Source organism: Pinus tabuliformis, chromosome 7 (genome assembly GCF_031772625.1).
Source record: "Pinus tabuliformis cultivar Carrire ecotype Pingquan chromosome 7, CPIR1, whole genome shotgun sequence".
NCBI lineage: Eukaryota > Viridiplantae > Streptophyta > Pinopsida > Pinales > Pinaceae > Pinus > Pinus tabuliformis.
The window spans coordinates 2,066,780,406-2,066,799,594 of NC_142293.1; the positions used below are offsets into that span (position 1 = coordinate 2,066,780,406).

General features: G+C 38.9%; 1 protein-coding gene across 1 annotated transcript in view; it reads right to left on the reverse strand.

The window, feature by feature from the left end:
- The window catches only part of LOC149256804 (signal recognition particle-related / SRP-like protein), a 395,315-nt gene that overhangs the window by 187,875 nt on the left and 188,251 nt on the right, over positions 1–19,189 (reverse strand). Inside the window, exon 5 of the mRNA XM_089460884.1 lies at positions 409–494. Coding sequence (XP_089317010.1) covers positions 409–494 — 86 coding nt within the window. The remainder of the gene's footprint in view (positions 1–408; positions 495–19,189) is intronic.

Here is a 19,189-nt window from a genome sequence, read left to right on the forward strand (position 1 = left end):
AAAAAATTGAATTGCAGAGAAGGTGGATAAACGAAGAGAAAATAAACTTGATCTGGAAAAGCAGTGTAATGGCAGGTGTAGAACAACTAAGAAGAGATGAACAGAGGAAGTGTGCAGAATCATGCCAACATGCATCTCAATGCTAACTGGCTAACAATACATATTCATACTTGACACAACAGAAAATACTCAAGATTGTGTCCTTATAAGCTCATGAATTAACATTTCCACCTGATTTTAGCTACTAAAACTTACAACTTATAATTCTGCTGCTCAAACATGGTTCAATATGAATCATGATCACTATTTGGATCAATGTAGGAATCCTTTGCTCAATGTCTATAACTTCCACACCTCATACCTAGACAGGAAAGTGTTACGACGTGATAGGCATAACTGATCTCTTACCTGGCACTTTTGAAGTTCAACAAAGCTGTTTCCCAATTTTTTTCCCACTCCAATAACAAGCTGCCTCTCATAAAAGATGCATATGCCTGTTTAAAGCAAGGAAAAACACACAAAATTTGAGTACATAGCATGCAAAGTTAACCAAGGCAACCGAATATAAGCACACAAAAAGTACCTCACAATTATTTGCTACTTTATGAAAAACCAAAGAAAATGCCAAAAATAAAATCTCTACATGTTATGGCAGAACGCCTATAAATTGGCTAGGCAAGTTCAGTACTAACATGTATCAATTTTGCATGAATTCCAAACTACGGAGACCAATAAGGAGACAGAGCATTGTTTGCACAGCTCAGTACGGTATCATGAGCATCAAAAAAAACTTTTGCTTCAGAATTCTTCTTTGAGCTCTCTTAATTTCATGATTTCCTAAACTCTTTAACTTCAAAGCCCAGATTCAAATAAAGTTTGAAAGCATGTTCGCCAATCTTGTCATTCTAGGAATAGGAATTGGCATCAACTCCCCAAACCATAATTCTCACACAAATTACAAAATGAATGGTATCTTGATGAATTGAAATTCGTATACACTTATGGTGCTTTCAGCATTGCTCTACTAATACAATTGTTGAAATTTGATGACTAAAAAGTTCCCTGCAATCCCAACCTGGGTATAATTTCACCTTATCACTCCCCTTCAGTTAAATGCCCTTTCCCATAAACATATATTCAACATATAAAATTCTGGAAATGAAATTTTCAGATTAAAACACATGGGACTGTCAACACATGCTGAAAAAAAATATGGGCATAAACAGACCAGCAACACACATAAAAATACACACGGATTTTTGGTCAACTTAGACCCAGGCAAAACCCCTTCAATCTTCTCTGGGGAAAACCTGTTAGAGAGCTCTTCAAATTTATTTATCTTTCAAGTTCGGGAAAAACACATTTGCAAACAAACAAAACAGCAAAATACAACTCATCTCTTCAGCCCAAAACTCCTTGAACACCGTGCCCACTTTGCCTCGATTTCCATGCCCACTTGAAGCTGAAAATATGTATTGTACGTATACGGACTGTACTGTACGGATTTTGTATGGACTGTACGGATTTTTTGTATGGACTGTATAGATTTCTGTACCACTATACAAAGTATACGGAATTATTTTTCAAAAAAAATCTCAAAAACTTCTCTCGAACGGCATGCAGCTCACAACATTAAATGTTGTTTGTACTATACCTTATGTTTTCTCCTATGCCTTGATGTTCGTGCCCATCTTTGCCCAGAAATCAGTCCTTCAGCTTACTGCAACAAATTTCTCTTTCGGAGATTTTCTCCAACTCTCAGTCTCCTTTCTCCAATTTTCACATGAAGAATGAATGCAATCTCTCTTTTCTTTTCCCCCTTTTGTTTCCTTAAATGACTTTTGGGCAACCCTAAAATCTAATGGCTCATATTCATTTAGATCAAGGGATGAGAATAAATGTGTATTTAATTCTCACTTTCTATTTTTTAACTCACTCATTAAATAAAGTACCAACAATGTACTTTATGTCTAAAGTCATTTTTCACTTTATAATTTAACATTGATTTTACCACTTATTAAGTTACTTTCACTTTATAATTTAACATTGACTTTACCACTTATAAAGTTACTTTCACTTTATAATTTAACATTGACTTTACCACTTATAAAGTTACTTTCATTTTATAAAGTCACACTTAGGAAAAGAATTATTTTGCACACTTTTCCCTAGGTAGAGACTAACCCATGGGAAACCACTTGTCCAAGGTACATTAAAAATCAACACTCCCTCTTACCAAGGAAAGTGTTTCTCACTACACCCATCTTGTCCCTGAAATGGACATGCTTTCCTCTTGGCAAGGACTTCGTTAGAACATCGGCCACCTGCTCATCTGTTGATATATACTCCAGCTTCACTGCCCCCTTCTGAACATAGTCCCTGATGAAATGATATCTGATGTCAATGTGTTTTGACCTGTCATGAAACACTGGATTCTCTGTGAGTTTAATGCAACTCTGATTATCACAGTGAATAACCATCAGTCTCAACTCCTGATCAAATAGGCCATACAACAACTTACAAAGCCAAATGGCCTCACAACTAGCCTAGCTAGTAGCCATATACTTAGCCTCAGAAGAGCTCAAAGCAACTGACTTTTTCTTTCGACTGAACCATGACACAACTGTCAAACCTAATCTGAAGCAACACCCTGAAGTGCTTTTCCTATCAGAAGCACAGCCTGCCCAATCTGCATCTGTGTAACCTGCCAACCTCACTCCATCTCCCCGCCTATAGTCCAGACCATATCAATAGCCCCCTGCATGTAGCGAAGAATGTGCTTTGCAGCTACCCAGTGCGCCCTCCTGGGCTTAACCATGAACTAGCTAAGTGTGTTCACTGCAAAGCATATATTTGGCCTAGTGTTGACCAGATACATCAAGTACCCAATAAGTTGCCTATACAATGTGGGATCCACCAAACTAGAATATGAAGCATGAAGCTTCTTCCAATTGGTGATCATAGGTGTAGACATGGGTCTACAGTCTGCCATGTGAAATCTGCTCAACACATCCACAGCATACTGCCCCTACCCCAGAAAGATATGCCCCTCCTCCTGCCACACCTCAAGCCCAAAAAAGTAATGCATCAGCCCAATGTCCTTCATCTCAAACTCCATAGCAAGATCCTCCTTGCAAACACTAATCAGCCTCTCTGCCCCAGTAATGAACAAGTCATTAACATACAGCACAAGAATATGCGGATCATCCCCTACAACAATGTAGTATAGGTTTGGATCTGCATCACTCTTCGTGAAACCCATCTGCTGCAAGTAAGTATCAATCCTCGAATACCAAGCTCTCAGAGCTTTCTTAAGTCTGTAGAGTGCTCGCCTCAACCGGCATACATGGGTCTCCCGCCCAAGTACCTCAAAGCCCTGTGGTTGCTCAACATACACCTCCTCCTCTATAACTCCGTTCAGAAACGCGGTCTTCACATCCATCTGATCAATCTACCAACCCATTTCTGCAGCAATAGAAACAAGGGACTAGATAGAAGTGTACCGAGCTACGAGAGCGAAGGTCTCATCATAGTCATATCCCTTTATCTGTAAGAATCCTCTAGCCAAAAACCTCGCCTTGAACTTCTCAATGCTGCCATCCGCAGCATGCTTGATCTTGTAGAGCCACCTGGAAGTCACAACTGACTTGCCCACAGGCCTAGGCACCACTTCCAAGACATTGTTCTTCGTGATAGAGGCATACTCACCCACCATAGCCTCTCTCCATACCTCATGGTTGGCAACCTCCTCATAGCTAGTAGGCTCAGAGTCAACAATGTTGGTAGCCTTGGCTACATAACTGCAAAACCGCTCAGGTGGCACACTCTCCCTATTCACCCTCTTTGGAGGACCAACGGACTCCGCTTCCTTCAAGGTGTCTTGAAGCCACTTGGGCCTCCTCTTCCCTGAAGAAGCTTCCCCATAGGGAACCTCATCCTCTGCCCCCTAGTCTGGTGAACCTGAAGGTCTGCCAACTGACCCTAGTGTGCCTGTACCAACACTTGTCCTCAAAGAACCTATGTTGGCACCTGTGCTTATGCCAGCTGAAGCGTCATGTGAACTTTATACCAGTGGAATCCCTAAAAAAGTTCTCGGTGAACTCGCCATTGGTGCCCCGGATGTCACTAACACTAACGTACCTCCTGTACCAGTCGATCCAAAACCTTGAAGTCATGCTCCCTGTACCTAACCTCCCTGCTAAGGAGAAGTTTGTGATTGTCTCTCATCATACTCCCATGATCTCCGATAGGCCCTCTCCTCTTCGAACTTCACATCCCTCCTAATCACCACTCTTCGTTTAGAAGGAATGAAGATTCAATAGGCCTTCGAAGTTTCGTTGTAACCCATAAAGATACCCTTCTCTGCCATGGGTTCCAGCTTCGTCCTTTGCTCCTTGGGGATATAAGAATATGTGAGATATCCAAAGATACGAAGATGTCCCACATGAAGCTTCTATCCACTGAAACCCTCCTCCGGAGTCATATTCCCCAATACTCTGTGAGGACACCTGTTATGAAGATAAATAGTAGTATTGCAAGCCTCAGCCCACAAAACCCCTGATCATGAATCATCGCTCTAGCAGCCCCAACAATAGATCTGTTTTTCCTTTCAGACACCCCATTCTACTGGGGTTGTAAGGAACCGTGAAATCTATCCTAATGCCCTCCTATGCACTGAAGTCAGAAAACCCACCATCGGTGTACTCACCACCATTGTCTGACCTCAAGACCTGAATCTTCCTACCTGTCTGCTTTTCCACGAGAGCTTTGAACTCTTTAAAGCAACTGAAGACCTCAACCTTGATCTTCAAGAAATATATCCAAGTCCTCCTAGAGTAGTCATTAATGAATATAATATAAATATAATACTCATAACCACCCAAAAACACATGAGACATACGACCACTAACATCAGTATGAATCAAGACTAGTATACCTGTAGATCTGTTGTCGCTCGCTGGGAACGGTAACTTGGTGTATTTGCCCAAAGCACACCCTCTGCAGACCTCATAATGCTCGACACTAAAATCGGGAACTCCAGTAGTGATCTCCCTCGGTACTCTCAAAGCCCCATGATGCATATGCGCCATCCTTCGATGCCATAACTCACACAAGTTGCTACTGCTTGTGGTACTAGTGTGTGTGCTACCAAATGTGCTACTCACCAATGCTCCTGCCAACTGAAAACTAAACCTGTACAGTTTCCCAAAGAGGACTCCAATCACTTCGGCTGAAGTGATGGAAGCTCCCCTAGGATGCATCAATACCTACCCTCCTGAGAAAGTGATGGCAAACCCCTCCTCCTCCATAGCAGACACTGAAATCAAGTTCTTCTTCATCCCCAAAACATACAAAACATCCATGACCTTCAAAGGAGGCAAAGACTCCCTCTCAAAGGTCACAGTCCCCACACCAACAACTCTCACAGTGCGGTCATCTCCTAGTACAATCTCAATATAAAGTGCCCTCTTTGCAAACTCTGAAAAGAACTCCCGTGCACCTGTCATATGGCGGGAAGCCCCGCTGTCTATGTACCACACATCGGATGATGTACTCCTACTAGATGTACAAGTAATAAATGCAAAGTCCTTGTCAAACTGTGAAGAAAATTGCTCCACCTCTTTTGAAGCTGCAGTACCCTTCTTCCCCTTGTTCTTTCTCTCAAAACACGTAGCAGCATAGTGTCCCATCTTCTGACATGCCCAACAATTGACTTTGGACATATCTGTATCTTTCTTCTTTTTCTTCTCTTTTCCCTTAGCCCCATCTGATGAAGCCCCTTTTTTGGCCTTCCCTTTGTTCTTCCCCCTGGTTGTCAAGGCTACATCCTCTTCATCTGCTACCTTCACCCTACCACTGCCAGTCTTCCATATCTCATTTTGCACACAATTATCCCAGAATTTATCCCAATTCGGAATATTCTCCCTAGAGGTAACAACATCTCCAAAGACCTCCCAAGGCTTAGGAAGTCCCGCTACAGCTATCCTGACTAACTCTGTGGGTGCAACTGCCTCACCAATAGCAGTCAAATCATCACATACCTGTTTGACCCTACCAAGATCAGTGAAACAGGAATCGGCGATTTTTCCGATTAATCGCGATTCCCACTTTGCTCGTCCACGAAACGATCCGAACCAAATCTTCCCGAGTCAAATCGGGATAGCAAGAGAACTCTGCGTTTTTTTCCGAGTCATTTTTGGGTTTAGGTTTATCGGGTTTTAGGTTTCTGTTTGTCGCGTTTATCACTTTATCGAGCTGTTTCATAATTCATCGTCCTGCGTCCAGCCTCCAGACACCGCACAGTCTACACCGCTGCAGATTCCAACTCTGATATGAAGCATATCAGATCGATTTAAAATCCACGTCTAATGAGGTAGCTTACTGATACTCCCTAAGCTACGTTCTTGGGATATGCACATGGAGGACCAACATATGTAATAAAAAGTTAAAAACAGGCCCACGGCAAATATTACTCGTCTCTGGACTAAGATCAGAATATATGATTATGTTAGTACTGTTCAAAACTTTTTAGCTAATTCAAAGACTATTCAAACTCTAAATATTTCCAAACACAAATGCATAAATAAAAATAACTTTTTTGGTTAATGCAATGTTCAAAATAGTTACATAAATGTAACAATGAACCAGTAAAATAATTAACAATAAGTAACCTTCGTATAGGCAATTCCTTTTATTGAAAACGATGAGGCAACAAGTGTAACGGACCGAAACAATGCAATTAAAAAATAAACTTGTATAGATAGTCCAAATATAATAATTAAAAATATTTAATAATCGTTTATAATTGTTATGGTTTTTTAGTTTTAAAACTTATGAGTATTATATGAATTATAAATTAAAAGTATTATATAAATTAAATGGCACATAAATATTTTCATGGTTATAAAATTTTATCAACCATTTAATCTATATAACTATATTAATAATATAATTTTTTAATATCATTAATTAAAAACAATATTTATTTAATATATTATTAATTTAAATAATAATAATTTATTAATTTATTATAAATTTATAAAATATAATTTTTTTATAAAAAAACATAAATGGAGAATTTTTAAGAAAATAAATTCATTAAACTTTTAAATTAAATTTGTTTTAAATTTTAAGAATCTGTTTAAAAGTTTTAAGTTTTAAGATATATATATATATATATATATATAAAAGATTTTTTAACAATTATCATATGTTTTTCCTTTTATAAACATAATGTAACTATATAATTTTAAATTAATAATTATTTTATTAATTTTAATTTAAAATTTTCATTAATTTAAAAAATTTAAATACTTAAAATAACCAATATTCACCAAATACCAAATATATAACTTATTCCAATTAATAAATATACATATTTACTAAGTATAAATTCATGAAAAGTTTAACATTTTGCACCTACTAATTATTATTATTATTATTATCCAATTTTACGGTGAGGGCCAAGTCATTGGTGTATGAGACTCCTTGCTTGTGGGACAAGGGACCCACTTCCAAGGTACTTTAAAGTTCAAACTTCAAACTTCAAAGTGAAACTTTAATTCACATTTCAATGTCTCATGATAATGACAGGTATGGATCATTCACCAATCGACCTTGAAGAGATAGATTTGCAAGCTACAAATGCGGTAGACTGGGTTCAATTAGATGAGCCTCCTCTTTTAAGCCTTCATGACTTGGAGAACTTTGAGAGTCAAGCAAGCGAAGGAGTGGAAGGAATCGCTTCTAGTTCTCACTCTTAAGAGTCTTAGACTCTTAGTTGCTGATTTTTTTCTGATTAGTATGCAGTTTTTTGTAAACTTTTAGAAGCATATGCTTCTAAGGACTCAAGACTCGGTGCTTTGGATCATGTTTGGACTCATAACATATATGAGATACTTATTTATTCATGATATTTTGGACATCTATTGATATTATGCATTTTTTGGAGATGCCTTTACCCAATATTAATGAAAAATGGTTTTTTTAATTCAATATATGTGTATATTTTTATTTAATGAATTCAACGATTTTTTGCCGATTTTTTCCCGATCCGATTAAAACTCTTTGCTCTTTTGCCTCGCCGATTTATTGTCGATTCCGAGTCTGGTAACATTGACCAAGATAATGAACTACACTTCCAGCCTTTGTCATCCTGATGTTCTTCAATTGTTCTTTGAGTACCATCTTCCTGCTCTCGTTGGTACTCTAATAGAGAGTGGCTAGAGTTGTCCACATCTAATATGCATATGTGTTTCCTCTCACCTGACGAACCACATGATCCTTCAGACTATCCATCAAAATCCTTTTTTCCTTTGCATTATTTTTTGTGAATTCAACAAGTTCATCTACAGCAGTAGGAGGTACAACCACTTGCAGCACTATGCCCCAAACTGTTGCGTCCTCAAACATTGTCTGAATTATGTCCTTCCAAACAGCATAGTTGGATATTCCATCTAGTCTGTCCTCTATCTTTAAGAACATGGCCATGACTGTTGTCCAAAATTTACAAAACCAAGAAATGGAGAAATGAACTTTCCAGAACACCTTGTTGTCCAAAAGTTCAGTCTATGTGAAATTTCACCTCGCTGTCCCAAAATATCAATTTGGACAACAAACTGAGTTTGTTGTCCAAAAATTCAATTTGTTGTCCAAACCACTGTTTGTTGTCCCAAACTATTGTTTGCTGTTCAAACTGCAATTTTCAGCTTGTAGCTCTGCTACCATGTTGAAATTTGATGACTAAAAAGATTCCTGCAATCACAATCCGATTTTAATTTCACCTTATCACTCCCATTCAGTTAAATGCTTTTTACCATAAATATACATTCAACATATAGAATTCTAGAAATGAAAATTTCAGGTTAAAACACATGGGATTGTCAACACATGCTGAAAATAAATATGGACATAAACAGACCAGCAACACACATAAAAATACACAGAGATTTTTGGTCAACTTAAACTCAGGCAAAACCCCTTCAATCTTCTCCGGGGAAGACCTGTTAGAGAGCTCTTCAAATTTATTTATCTTTCAAGTTCAAAAAAAATACATTTGCATACAAACAAAACAGCAAAAATCTTTTCAACGCAAAACTCCTTGAAAACTGTGCCCACTTTGCCTTGATTTCCGTGCCCACCTGAAGCTGAAAATACGTACTGTATGGATTTTTGTACCGATGTATGGACTGTACAAATTAAAAAAAAAAAAAAAAAAACTTAAAAACTTCTCTCGAACGGCATGCATCTCACAGTGTTAAATGTTGTTCGTACTGTACCTTTTGTTGTCTTTTATGCCTCAATTTTCGTGCCCAGCTTTAGCCAAAAATCACTCCTTCAGCTTACTGCAACAAATTTTTCTTTCATAACTTTTCTCCAACTCTCAGCCTCCTTTCTCCAATTTGCTCATGAAGAATGAATGCAGTCTCTCTTTCCTTTTCCCCCTTTTGTTTCCCTAAATGACTTTTGGGCAACCCTAAGATCTAATGGCTCAAATTCATTTAGATCAAGGGATGAGAATAAATGTTCATTTAATTCTCACTTTCTATTTTTTTTCTCACCCATTAAATATAGTACCCACATTGTACTTTATGTCTAAAGTCACTTTTCACTTTATAATTTAACATTGACTTTACCACTTATAAAGTCACTTTCACTTTATAAAGTCACACTTAGATAAAGAATAGTTTTGGACACATTTCCCTAGGTAGAGACTAACGCATGGGAAACCACTTGTCCAAGATAAATTAAAAATCAACAGCAATGGTTTTTCCATTCATACTTTCACCCTCATGCACCATCTAGCCATTTTTTTCTCCTGGAAACTTCAGAAAAGTGAATGTAGATTTGACAAACAATAATGCACTTCCACAAACTATGGTAAAATGTATCATGTTGGTGTTGGAAGAGGAAACAGAAAGGTCCAACAAAATGTTGACGTTAGCATGTAACCAACTGATTGTTAACAGTGGCATATGATGTGTTTGTGTTTTGTGAATAATGGTCACATGACTAATGCTAGGTCGTTAAACTAGCATCATGTGACTCAACTCAGCACAACATTTATTTTGGCTAAAGGATCAAACTTAAGTCATGACTTGACAAAGCTTTGATGTTCAAACAAGCAAAGACTCTACAACAGAAAAATACAAAAAAATATATGAATTGCAGAACATAATTTTTTTGCATCGAAATTAGATTAGTTATGAAAGAATACACAGAATAATAAGAGCTACTCCAAATAAAATCTGGACCCAAAGTAGGTCAACCCTGATATAACTTTGATCTGATGTGTCAGACGTAAGTCAGATGGGTTTAATGGAACAAGGTTACGTTTGGCCAGGACCATATGAAAACAACCCATTTGAGAGGTTGGATCTAATAGACAATTCCAAGTGGACTCAGGGAATCCCTAATACTATGGGTCAAATCATCATAACAAGTTTTGGAAAAAAATAATGTATCTTAAGTTGGTTTGTTTTCTTCCATGAAAGACCTCACAGGAAAACCCCCAGGCTTTTCACTACATTTAGCAGATGGTACCCAAGTTTAGTGCTAATTACAACACCTGACACAGTAGGGGCATTTAGTGAGGCAAAGCAATAGAGAAAGCCAGCCAAAGAGATAACCCTGAGACCTCCTGCATGACTCTATAACCACTCAACCACTCAAGCTAGCCCATCAAGGTGACAACTTGGTTTGGTTTGGTTTGGTTTGCATTCAAATAATCTTATCATACTAGTCATTTGACATCAACCACTCAAGCTAGCCCATCACGCTGACAACTTAGTTTGGTTTGGTTTGTGTTCGACTAAGCTTATCATACTAGTCATTTGATATCGTACTGTTATATAGTTTAGTACTTTAGTGACAAGCTTTTAATAATAAGTTCCTCAAGTCAATAAATTTACGTCATAAATAATGCTAAGTTAAATTAAGTCAATCATGTCCAGATGAAATAAGGTGGTTGTACAAGACATTGTCTCCCTCGTCTTTTAAGTATTGGCGTCTTTACATGCATTGAATAATATCAAGTAATCTCTCTCTTTTATCTATTCTCTGCAAGTATTCTGTGATTCTATTTAAATTGGCATTATCTGACACTAAGTGAGTGATGTGCGAACATATCTAGCCTATTGTGTTGTATACTTCAGTATAATACAATCTGATCTTTGTTAATTTTTTATACCAGATCTGATTTAATTTTCTCAACAATTATTCTATCCCCAGAAATTATTTCACCCAGTAAATTATTTTTTCTGAAACTGCCGAAAATAAATACACTGGTATTTTAACTTCACAAATGAAATTTGCAGCAGAAATAAAACAGAGAATCATCCACAGAAACAGCAAAAATCTCCACCCAACAAATTTTCCTTCACTTTTAATTGACTCAGTAAATTGACCCTTAGAGAATACACAGAAAAAATACAGCACAATAGAACCTGATTTTCAGCCCCCTAGGAATTTTGCCTTCCTAAAGAATTCACCATGCTCGAAAATCTCAGAGCTAGACATCTATTGGCCTCTCCACCCGCAAATTGACCTCCTCTTCCTTGCCCTGTATGGCCTCTTGTGCACTATCAAATTTATCCTCCTTCCCTCCCACAAACCCACTTAGGTAAATTCGACCCTCACAAATTTTGGCCTTCCAAGATCTCGGCCTCCTCTCTCCAGACTCGGACTCCCATAATCCTTAACCCAAAATCACCTCGCTGCACACTTTATTCTTCTCTTCAGTCTCTCTTGAGAAAATCTCTCTCCCAAGCATTCCATGTCTTGATTGTGTGTCTTCCTCTCCCTTAGGCTTCTCTTATAATTTCATCTTAAACTAAATCCCTAATCCCCAATCTCCAAAGTGACAGATGGCTAAGATTAATTCTTAACACATTTAGATCAACAGTAGATATTTGAATTTTGAACTAATTCACTTAAATAATTAAATTATTTATCCTTAGAAACTTAGCCCACTAGCCAACATTAATTCATTAATTAAATTAACCAATAAGCTTTTCCTATGTTAGACTTAGGAAAGAAAACATATTAATCACTTACTCGTCATGAGCAAGCACCAAAGGAGGATTTTGGACATCTTTTGCATGTTTGACACCTATCCTATGCAGAAGCACATGTTTGAGCTATAAACATCAGGAATCTTCTCTACACACTTCTGTATTACTTATTGAGGTACTTCCAAATTCTATCTCCTTGCATGGTATCAAAGCACAACAGTGTGTGTTCATGTCCATTTTGTTTTGACAATAAATGTCTTGGAGGTTTGACCAGTAAATTCAAAAATAACTATATTTTTATGAAGTTAAAGACATTGCAAATTTGTAGAGTAAACAGTGTAATGGAAAATGATTCACACAACATCAAAGTTCCCAGCATAAGAGACCACCTAGATTATCCCAATGGGTTAGCCCAACCAAATTGAACCAATTTCGAATCAGAGAACCCTGAGATGTCATTGGTTCAAGTCTAGTGGAGTCCAACGTCAGGGGTGCTCGTTGCACTCGGTGGAATTTGCTTCAAGTGCCATACACAAAATGTGAGCAAGCACGTGTAGAGTGTCCTCGAGGATATTTTCAATGGGAAAAAAACAGACTATCTAGATAAGACAAGATCATATAAATGCATTAATGTCCAACAGATAACCACAAAAGTAGGTCAATGGGACTGTGTTGAGAACAATGATGTCAATGCCAAGCGGGAGTGCTACACCACTCCTATATAAAAGCAAGAGACAAAAAGTCAAAGAGTAGTCTACTCTCTGAAAGGCCAACTCCAACGAAGGGAGAAGCAATTCAAGAGAAAGATGTACAAGATGAGTGGCTCAATAGCTTATGGTACCAGGCTACCGGCGGTAAGAGGCAATAAAAGAATGTTCAATGAATTAATTCACATGGAGCAAACAGCTCAATGATAATACAAAGATATTTACAAGAATAGAAACATCAGGTTTCTATGTAGAATATAGAACAAACAGTTTCATCTAAGAAACTGCTAAAAGAATAAAAATAGAAACATCTAAGAGACTGAGCATTACTAAATAGAGATATATTCTAAATACCCTCCCTTAATGCTCAATCTATTTACAACACCAATAGACCCGCGAAATTTTACAAATTTATCAGGACCAAGAGGCTTGGTGAAAATATCGGTGGGCTGCTCTGTTGTGGGAACATAGTGCAACTGAACTGAGCCGTCTTCAACCAGCTGTCGAATGTAGTGGCAGTGAGTTTCCACATGCTTTGTTCGTTCATGAAAGACTGGATTCTTGGCAAGTTTGAGCACTCCCTGATTATCACAAAACAAAGAAGTAGGCTCTGTCTGAAAAAACATGCATATCTGCAAGCATACGACGAAGCCAAACTGCCTCACAGGCTGCCTTAACTGCTCCCCGATACTCTGCTTCTGTTGAGGAGAGAGCCACTACCTGTTGCTTCTTATTAGTCCAAGTAACAGCTCCAGATCCTAGACTAAACACATACCCAGCTGTAGATTTACGGTCATCAACCGAACCGGCCCAGTCAGAGTCAGTGTAGCCACTGAGAATAGGATTGGAGCTGCAAGTATATAAGAGGCCATAATCAGAAGTACCACGCACATATCGCAGCACCCGCTTTGCTGCGATCCAATGATCAGCTTTAGGAGCTGACATAAAGCGAGAAATGTAGCTTACTGCAAAACTGATGTCAAGTCTGGTAGCAGCAAGATAGATGAGACTGCCCACTAATTGCCTGAATAAAGTTTCATCCACAAGAGGAGAGGATGACTGTGCTGAAAGTTTGAGCCCTGGTTCCATAGGAGTCGTGGCCGGTTTGCAATCCTGCATTCTGAACCTTTCCACAAGATTTTTGGCATACTTGGACTGAGAAAGAAAGATCTGATTTTCAGTCTGCCACACTTCAACCCCCAGACAGTAATGAAGAAGTCCCAAGTCTGTCATCTCAAAAGTTCTGCATAGATCTTGTTTGATCCCATGGATCAAATGTGCAGAGCTGCCAGTAATGATAAGATCATCCACATAGACAACTACAAACAAGATATCATCACCAGTATGCTTGATATACAGGTTTGCATCAGATGGACTCCGCTGAAAACCCTGATCTGTCAGGTACTGATCAATTTTCATGTACCAAGCCCGAGGAGCTTGTTTCAATCCATCGATTGCTTTAACTAACCGACACACTTTCTGTTCTTGACCAGCAACCTTGAATCCTGGAGGCTGCGTCATGTAGACTTCTTCTTGGAGATCACCATTTAGGAAAGCACTTTTTACATCCATCTGATGAACTTTCCAATTGAACTGAGCTGCTAGGGCAAGAACAAGCCGTATGGTACTCATCTTGGCTGTAGGAGCAAAAGTCTCCTCATAGTCGATGCCTTCCTTCTGTGAAAATCCTCGAGCCACAAGCCGAGCTTTATACTTGTCTAAAATTCCATCAGCTTTGTATTTGACTTTATACACCCATTTGCAGCCTATGGGTTTTTTGTCTGCAGGAAGATCAGAAAGTGTCCATGTGTGATTCTTCTGAAGACTCTGAAATTCTGCTTCCATAGCCTGTTCCCACTCAGATGTACCCTTAGCCTCTGAATATGTTTGAGGCTCAAAAGTACTGTGAAGGTTAGCCATAAGAGCGAAATTGACTGTAGACTGTTGTCTGTTCTTATGCCTAGAAGTTCTACCTTCAAGGAGCTCATCATCCCGAGATCACCTATGGTTTTAGCCCACCATTTAGGCCGAAGAGAAGAAGAACCAATATCAGGATTAGAGGAACCAATATCAGGAGGAAGAGAAGCAGGCTCAAGAGCAATAGGAACAGCAAGAGGGGGATTAGCTTCGGGAGGAAGCTCAGATAGAGTAGTATCAAATCATGATGCTACATCATCCCTCCCATCAGATGGACTGACTGGAAGAAGAACACTGTGAGGCGGATCCTCAGAGCGCTGCTCAGAAGAAGAAGACTGAAAGAATCCTCTGTCTTCATCAAATACTACATCTCGACTGAAGCTAAGTCGACCAGTGGCTATATCTATCAGCCTATAAGCCTTGTGATGATCACTGTAACCTGTCATCATGAGTTTCTGACTTTTGGAATCCAACTTAGATCGCTTAGCAGATGGAATCCAAACATATGCAACTGAGCCAAAAACTTTGAGATGACTGATCTTAGGCTTACGACCAGACCACACTTCTTCAGGAGTCTTCCCTTTAACAGCCTGAGTAGGGGATCTGTTAAGAAGGTAAACAACAGTAAATACTGCTTCAGCCCAGAATTTGTTTGGAACACTCCGGTGTTGTAACATGGAACGAGCCATTTCAACAACCGTGCGGTTGCGACGCTCGACAACACTGTTCTGCTGGGGAGTGTAAGGTGTGGTTAATTGACGTTTGATGCCATGAATATCACAGAAGTTGGCAAAAGCTGAGGAACAAAATTCCCCCCCATTGTCAGTCCTAAGGGTCATGATATTACAACCAGATTCGTTTTCAACTAAAGTTTTAAACTTCTGAAAGGTACTAAGAGCATCAGATTTATTTTTTAAAAAATACACCCACATCTTTCTACTGAAGTCATCTACAATAAGTAAAAAGTATTTGCAAGCAGTGACAGAAGTTGTATTCATAGGACCACAAATATCAGCATGAAGTAACTGAAGTACCTGGGATGCGCGCCAAGATTCTCCATTTTTTAATGACGACCGATGTTGCTTTCCCGCTTGACAGGCGCTGCATACCCCCAACTGCTGAGTCTGAATATCAGGTAATCCTGACACAAGTCCCTCCCGAGAGAGTTGAGAGAGATACTGCATATTGAGATGCCCACATCGTTGATGCCATAGAGTACTGATGGGAGAGACACGAGCTGCTAGAGCCACTTCTGGAAAGTCACCGGTGTCAAGTAGCCTATATAGACCATGGTCCTCGAGGCCAGTAGCAACTGTCAGACTGGTCTCCCTGTCAATGATGGAACACTTGTGTGCACTGAACACAAAATCGAGCTGAGGAGAATTCCTCATAATCTGACTGACAGAGAGAAGATTAATCTCCATACCAGGAACATAGTATACATTTAGAAATATGAGCGTGCGTCCACCAGACTGAATTTGAACTGTACCCCTGCCAGCAACAGTGTACTTTTCACCTCCACCAAATACTACTGAATCACTGAAAGGTGAGAAGTCAATAAACCAGTCACGCCTGTGAGAGAAGTGGCGTGATGCACCAGAATCAATGTACCATGCAGAGGAAGGAACATGTTCTGAAGACCTTTTAGCCATAAAGGCGTAAAAGGCAGAATCTGTCTGCTCGGAATGTTCTGCAACATTCGCTGTCTGATGTGGCCCTCCTTGTTTCTTTTGTTCAGAAGCAATCCTCTGCCTGCAATCTTTCTTCATGTGACCGAACCTGTGACAGTAATTACACTGTACACTTTTCTTCCTGTTAGGATCAAAAGACTGAGATGATCCTTTCTGCTGAAAAGACTGAGAGGACTGATATTTTGCAGCAAATGCATTTTCCGAGGGCACTGATGAAGTACCACTACCAAACTGATGTTTCCACCTATCTTGCTGCAGAAGTTTGGTACATAAATCTGAAAACTTCAGATCAACATTTGTGGTTGTAATGTTGAGTGTTTCAATGAAGTGTTCATAAGATTTTGGTAGACTCTTCAGAGTAATGACTACCATATCTTCTTCCTCCATGGTCCGACCAATGGCTTCGAGCTGATCTCGAATGTCTTTAATTTTGTTGAGATGTTCTTGTAAAGACGTATGTTCATCCATCATGATGCAGAACAACTGATTTTTGAGAAAAAAAGCTCTGCTTTTATCAGATGTCTCATGCAATTCTTTCAACTGTTGCCAGATTTCAGCAGTTGTCTTGCCAGAAGGGATCTGTGGTAACTGATCATCAGCGACAGAGAGCTTGAGAAGCATAACAGCCTCTCGATTTCGATCATCAAATTTATCTTGATCGGTCCCGGTTGTACCTGGACGAATCTCTTTGCCCAAAATGAGTTGATCAAGACGCCTGTACTCAAAAATGGTCAACATTCTTTGTTTCCAAATGTTATAGTTGCTGCCATTAAAGCGTTGATTTCCTTCTAACATCAGATTGGTAAGTGTGGCCATTTTCACAAAGAAAATACAGAAGTATGACACACAAGAACAATGTAGCTGACTGTTTATCCTGGTGTAAATTAAAGAACAGACTTTGTCCTGCTAAAAAAAATTTTACCCAGCAAAGATATCTCTCCAGTCTAAAACAATGGTAATACTGCTAGCACAAAATATATATATTTCTGAGAATACAGTTTCCCACAGGAGCATGCAAGTCTACCACACTTGTATAGCTTGAAAAGAAGGCTGTCAGGATACCAAAAAAATTCCGCTGATAAAAAATTCCGGCAACTAGAACCACAAATACCTCAGATAAAAAATTCAGGCAAGCACCACTGATTGGTAACGCTGAATTCTGCTGATAAAAAATTCCGGCAACCAGAACCACAAATACTACGAAAAAAAAAGTTTCGGCAAACACCACGGATTGGTAATACGAATATCTAAACAGACTCAGAGATATACTTCACGTCACGTCTCAGCTGTTAAACGACTCAGAGATATACTTCTCAGCTATATACGGCTCAGCTATAGATCCACAGGTGAATATATCTACGGGTTTCAACTGATAGATTGGTTTCAACTGTATATATGAACCAGTATTATGTCTGTATATACCCGTATGTATAAACCCGTATTATGGACTGTATATAATAACTGTATATACGGGTTTCAAACGCCACGGGTTTCAAATACGGGTCGAAAATATATAATCACACCAAACTATATATCCACAGGTTTCAAAATGCGTATCCCGTGGAGCTACGCCGTCTTAGCTCAGCTGGTAGAGCGCGTGGCTTTTAACCACGTGGTCGAAAATATATATCCACGGCAAAATATATATCCACGGGTTTCAGATGTGTATTCACGGGTTTCAATTAATATCCACGAGTTTCAAAGAATACACACGTATCCACGGGTTTGACAGTTTTGAAAATAAAACCACAAATTTGCCCGCAGATCGAAAAACCACGAGTCTGACTTTCAAACAAACAAATGAGTTTTGAGAGAAAACACCTGGATCACGAATGCTGAGAAATTCCACGGTGTGGTCGAGTAGCCGCCAGGTGAAGAAGAAGATAGCTGGATCCACGATTCCAAGCAAAACTGGCCAGCCAAAAAAATCCCGCTCCCACGAAAACAGTCACCGCCACAAAGTTATTTCTTTAATAAAATGATCATGCAAGAGAAGAATCCATTTCTGTATCGAGATGGACGACTGTAAGCTTTTATCACAGCGAGCAAAGCCGAGGCTAAGACTCAGTGAAGGCTGCCTGGCTTACAGAGGGCTCGACCTTAGAAAGGACTCAAGAGATTACGATGCAAAGAGAATTATTGTTCAAGAAGAATCTCTTAACCTTGCTCTGATACCATAAAAGAATGTTCAATGAATTAATTCACATGGAGCAAACAGCTCAATGATAATACAAAGATATTTACAAGAATAGAAACATCAGGTTTCTATGTAGAATATAGAACAAACAGTTTCATCTAAGAAACTGCTAAAAGAATAAAAATAGAAACATCTAAGAGACTGAGCATTACTAAATAGAGATATATTCTAATAGGCAAATCCATGTTCAATAAAGCTCTCTTTCCTAACATCTGAGACTGAATGGACAAAACTCAACATAGATATCTGTCTAGAAGAATAGCACGGCGAAGATCTCAAAAGAATGTGGTTCGACTGTCTACAATGAGCAGCTTGCCATTGTGGTTTGGAAGATATCAAATATCTATTGTAGTGTCTAATGGTATAATGTCTAGTCCAGCAGAGCTGATGGTGTCTCATGAAAGAGGGAATAGAACTTTGGGTCTTCACTGATTGGGAATCCTCTATGTCCATCTATCACTTGGTGGCTGGTTTAGGAGAACCGTGTTAGGCTGTGAGTCCCTAAATAATCACAAAGTCCGAGAACACAATTGCTATGAGTTGTAAACCTTATCCTTGATGAGGTGTCCTCATGATCCACTTATGAGTTGTCAATGAGATCTAGACCTAGAATGATCCAATTGATGTTCTACAAATTCATATCTTACAATCAATACAATGAGTATG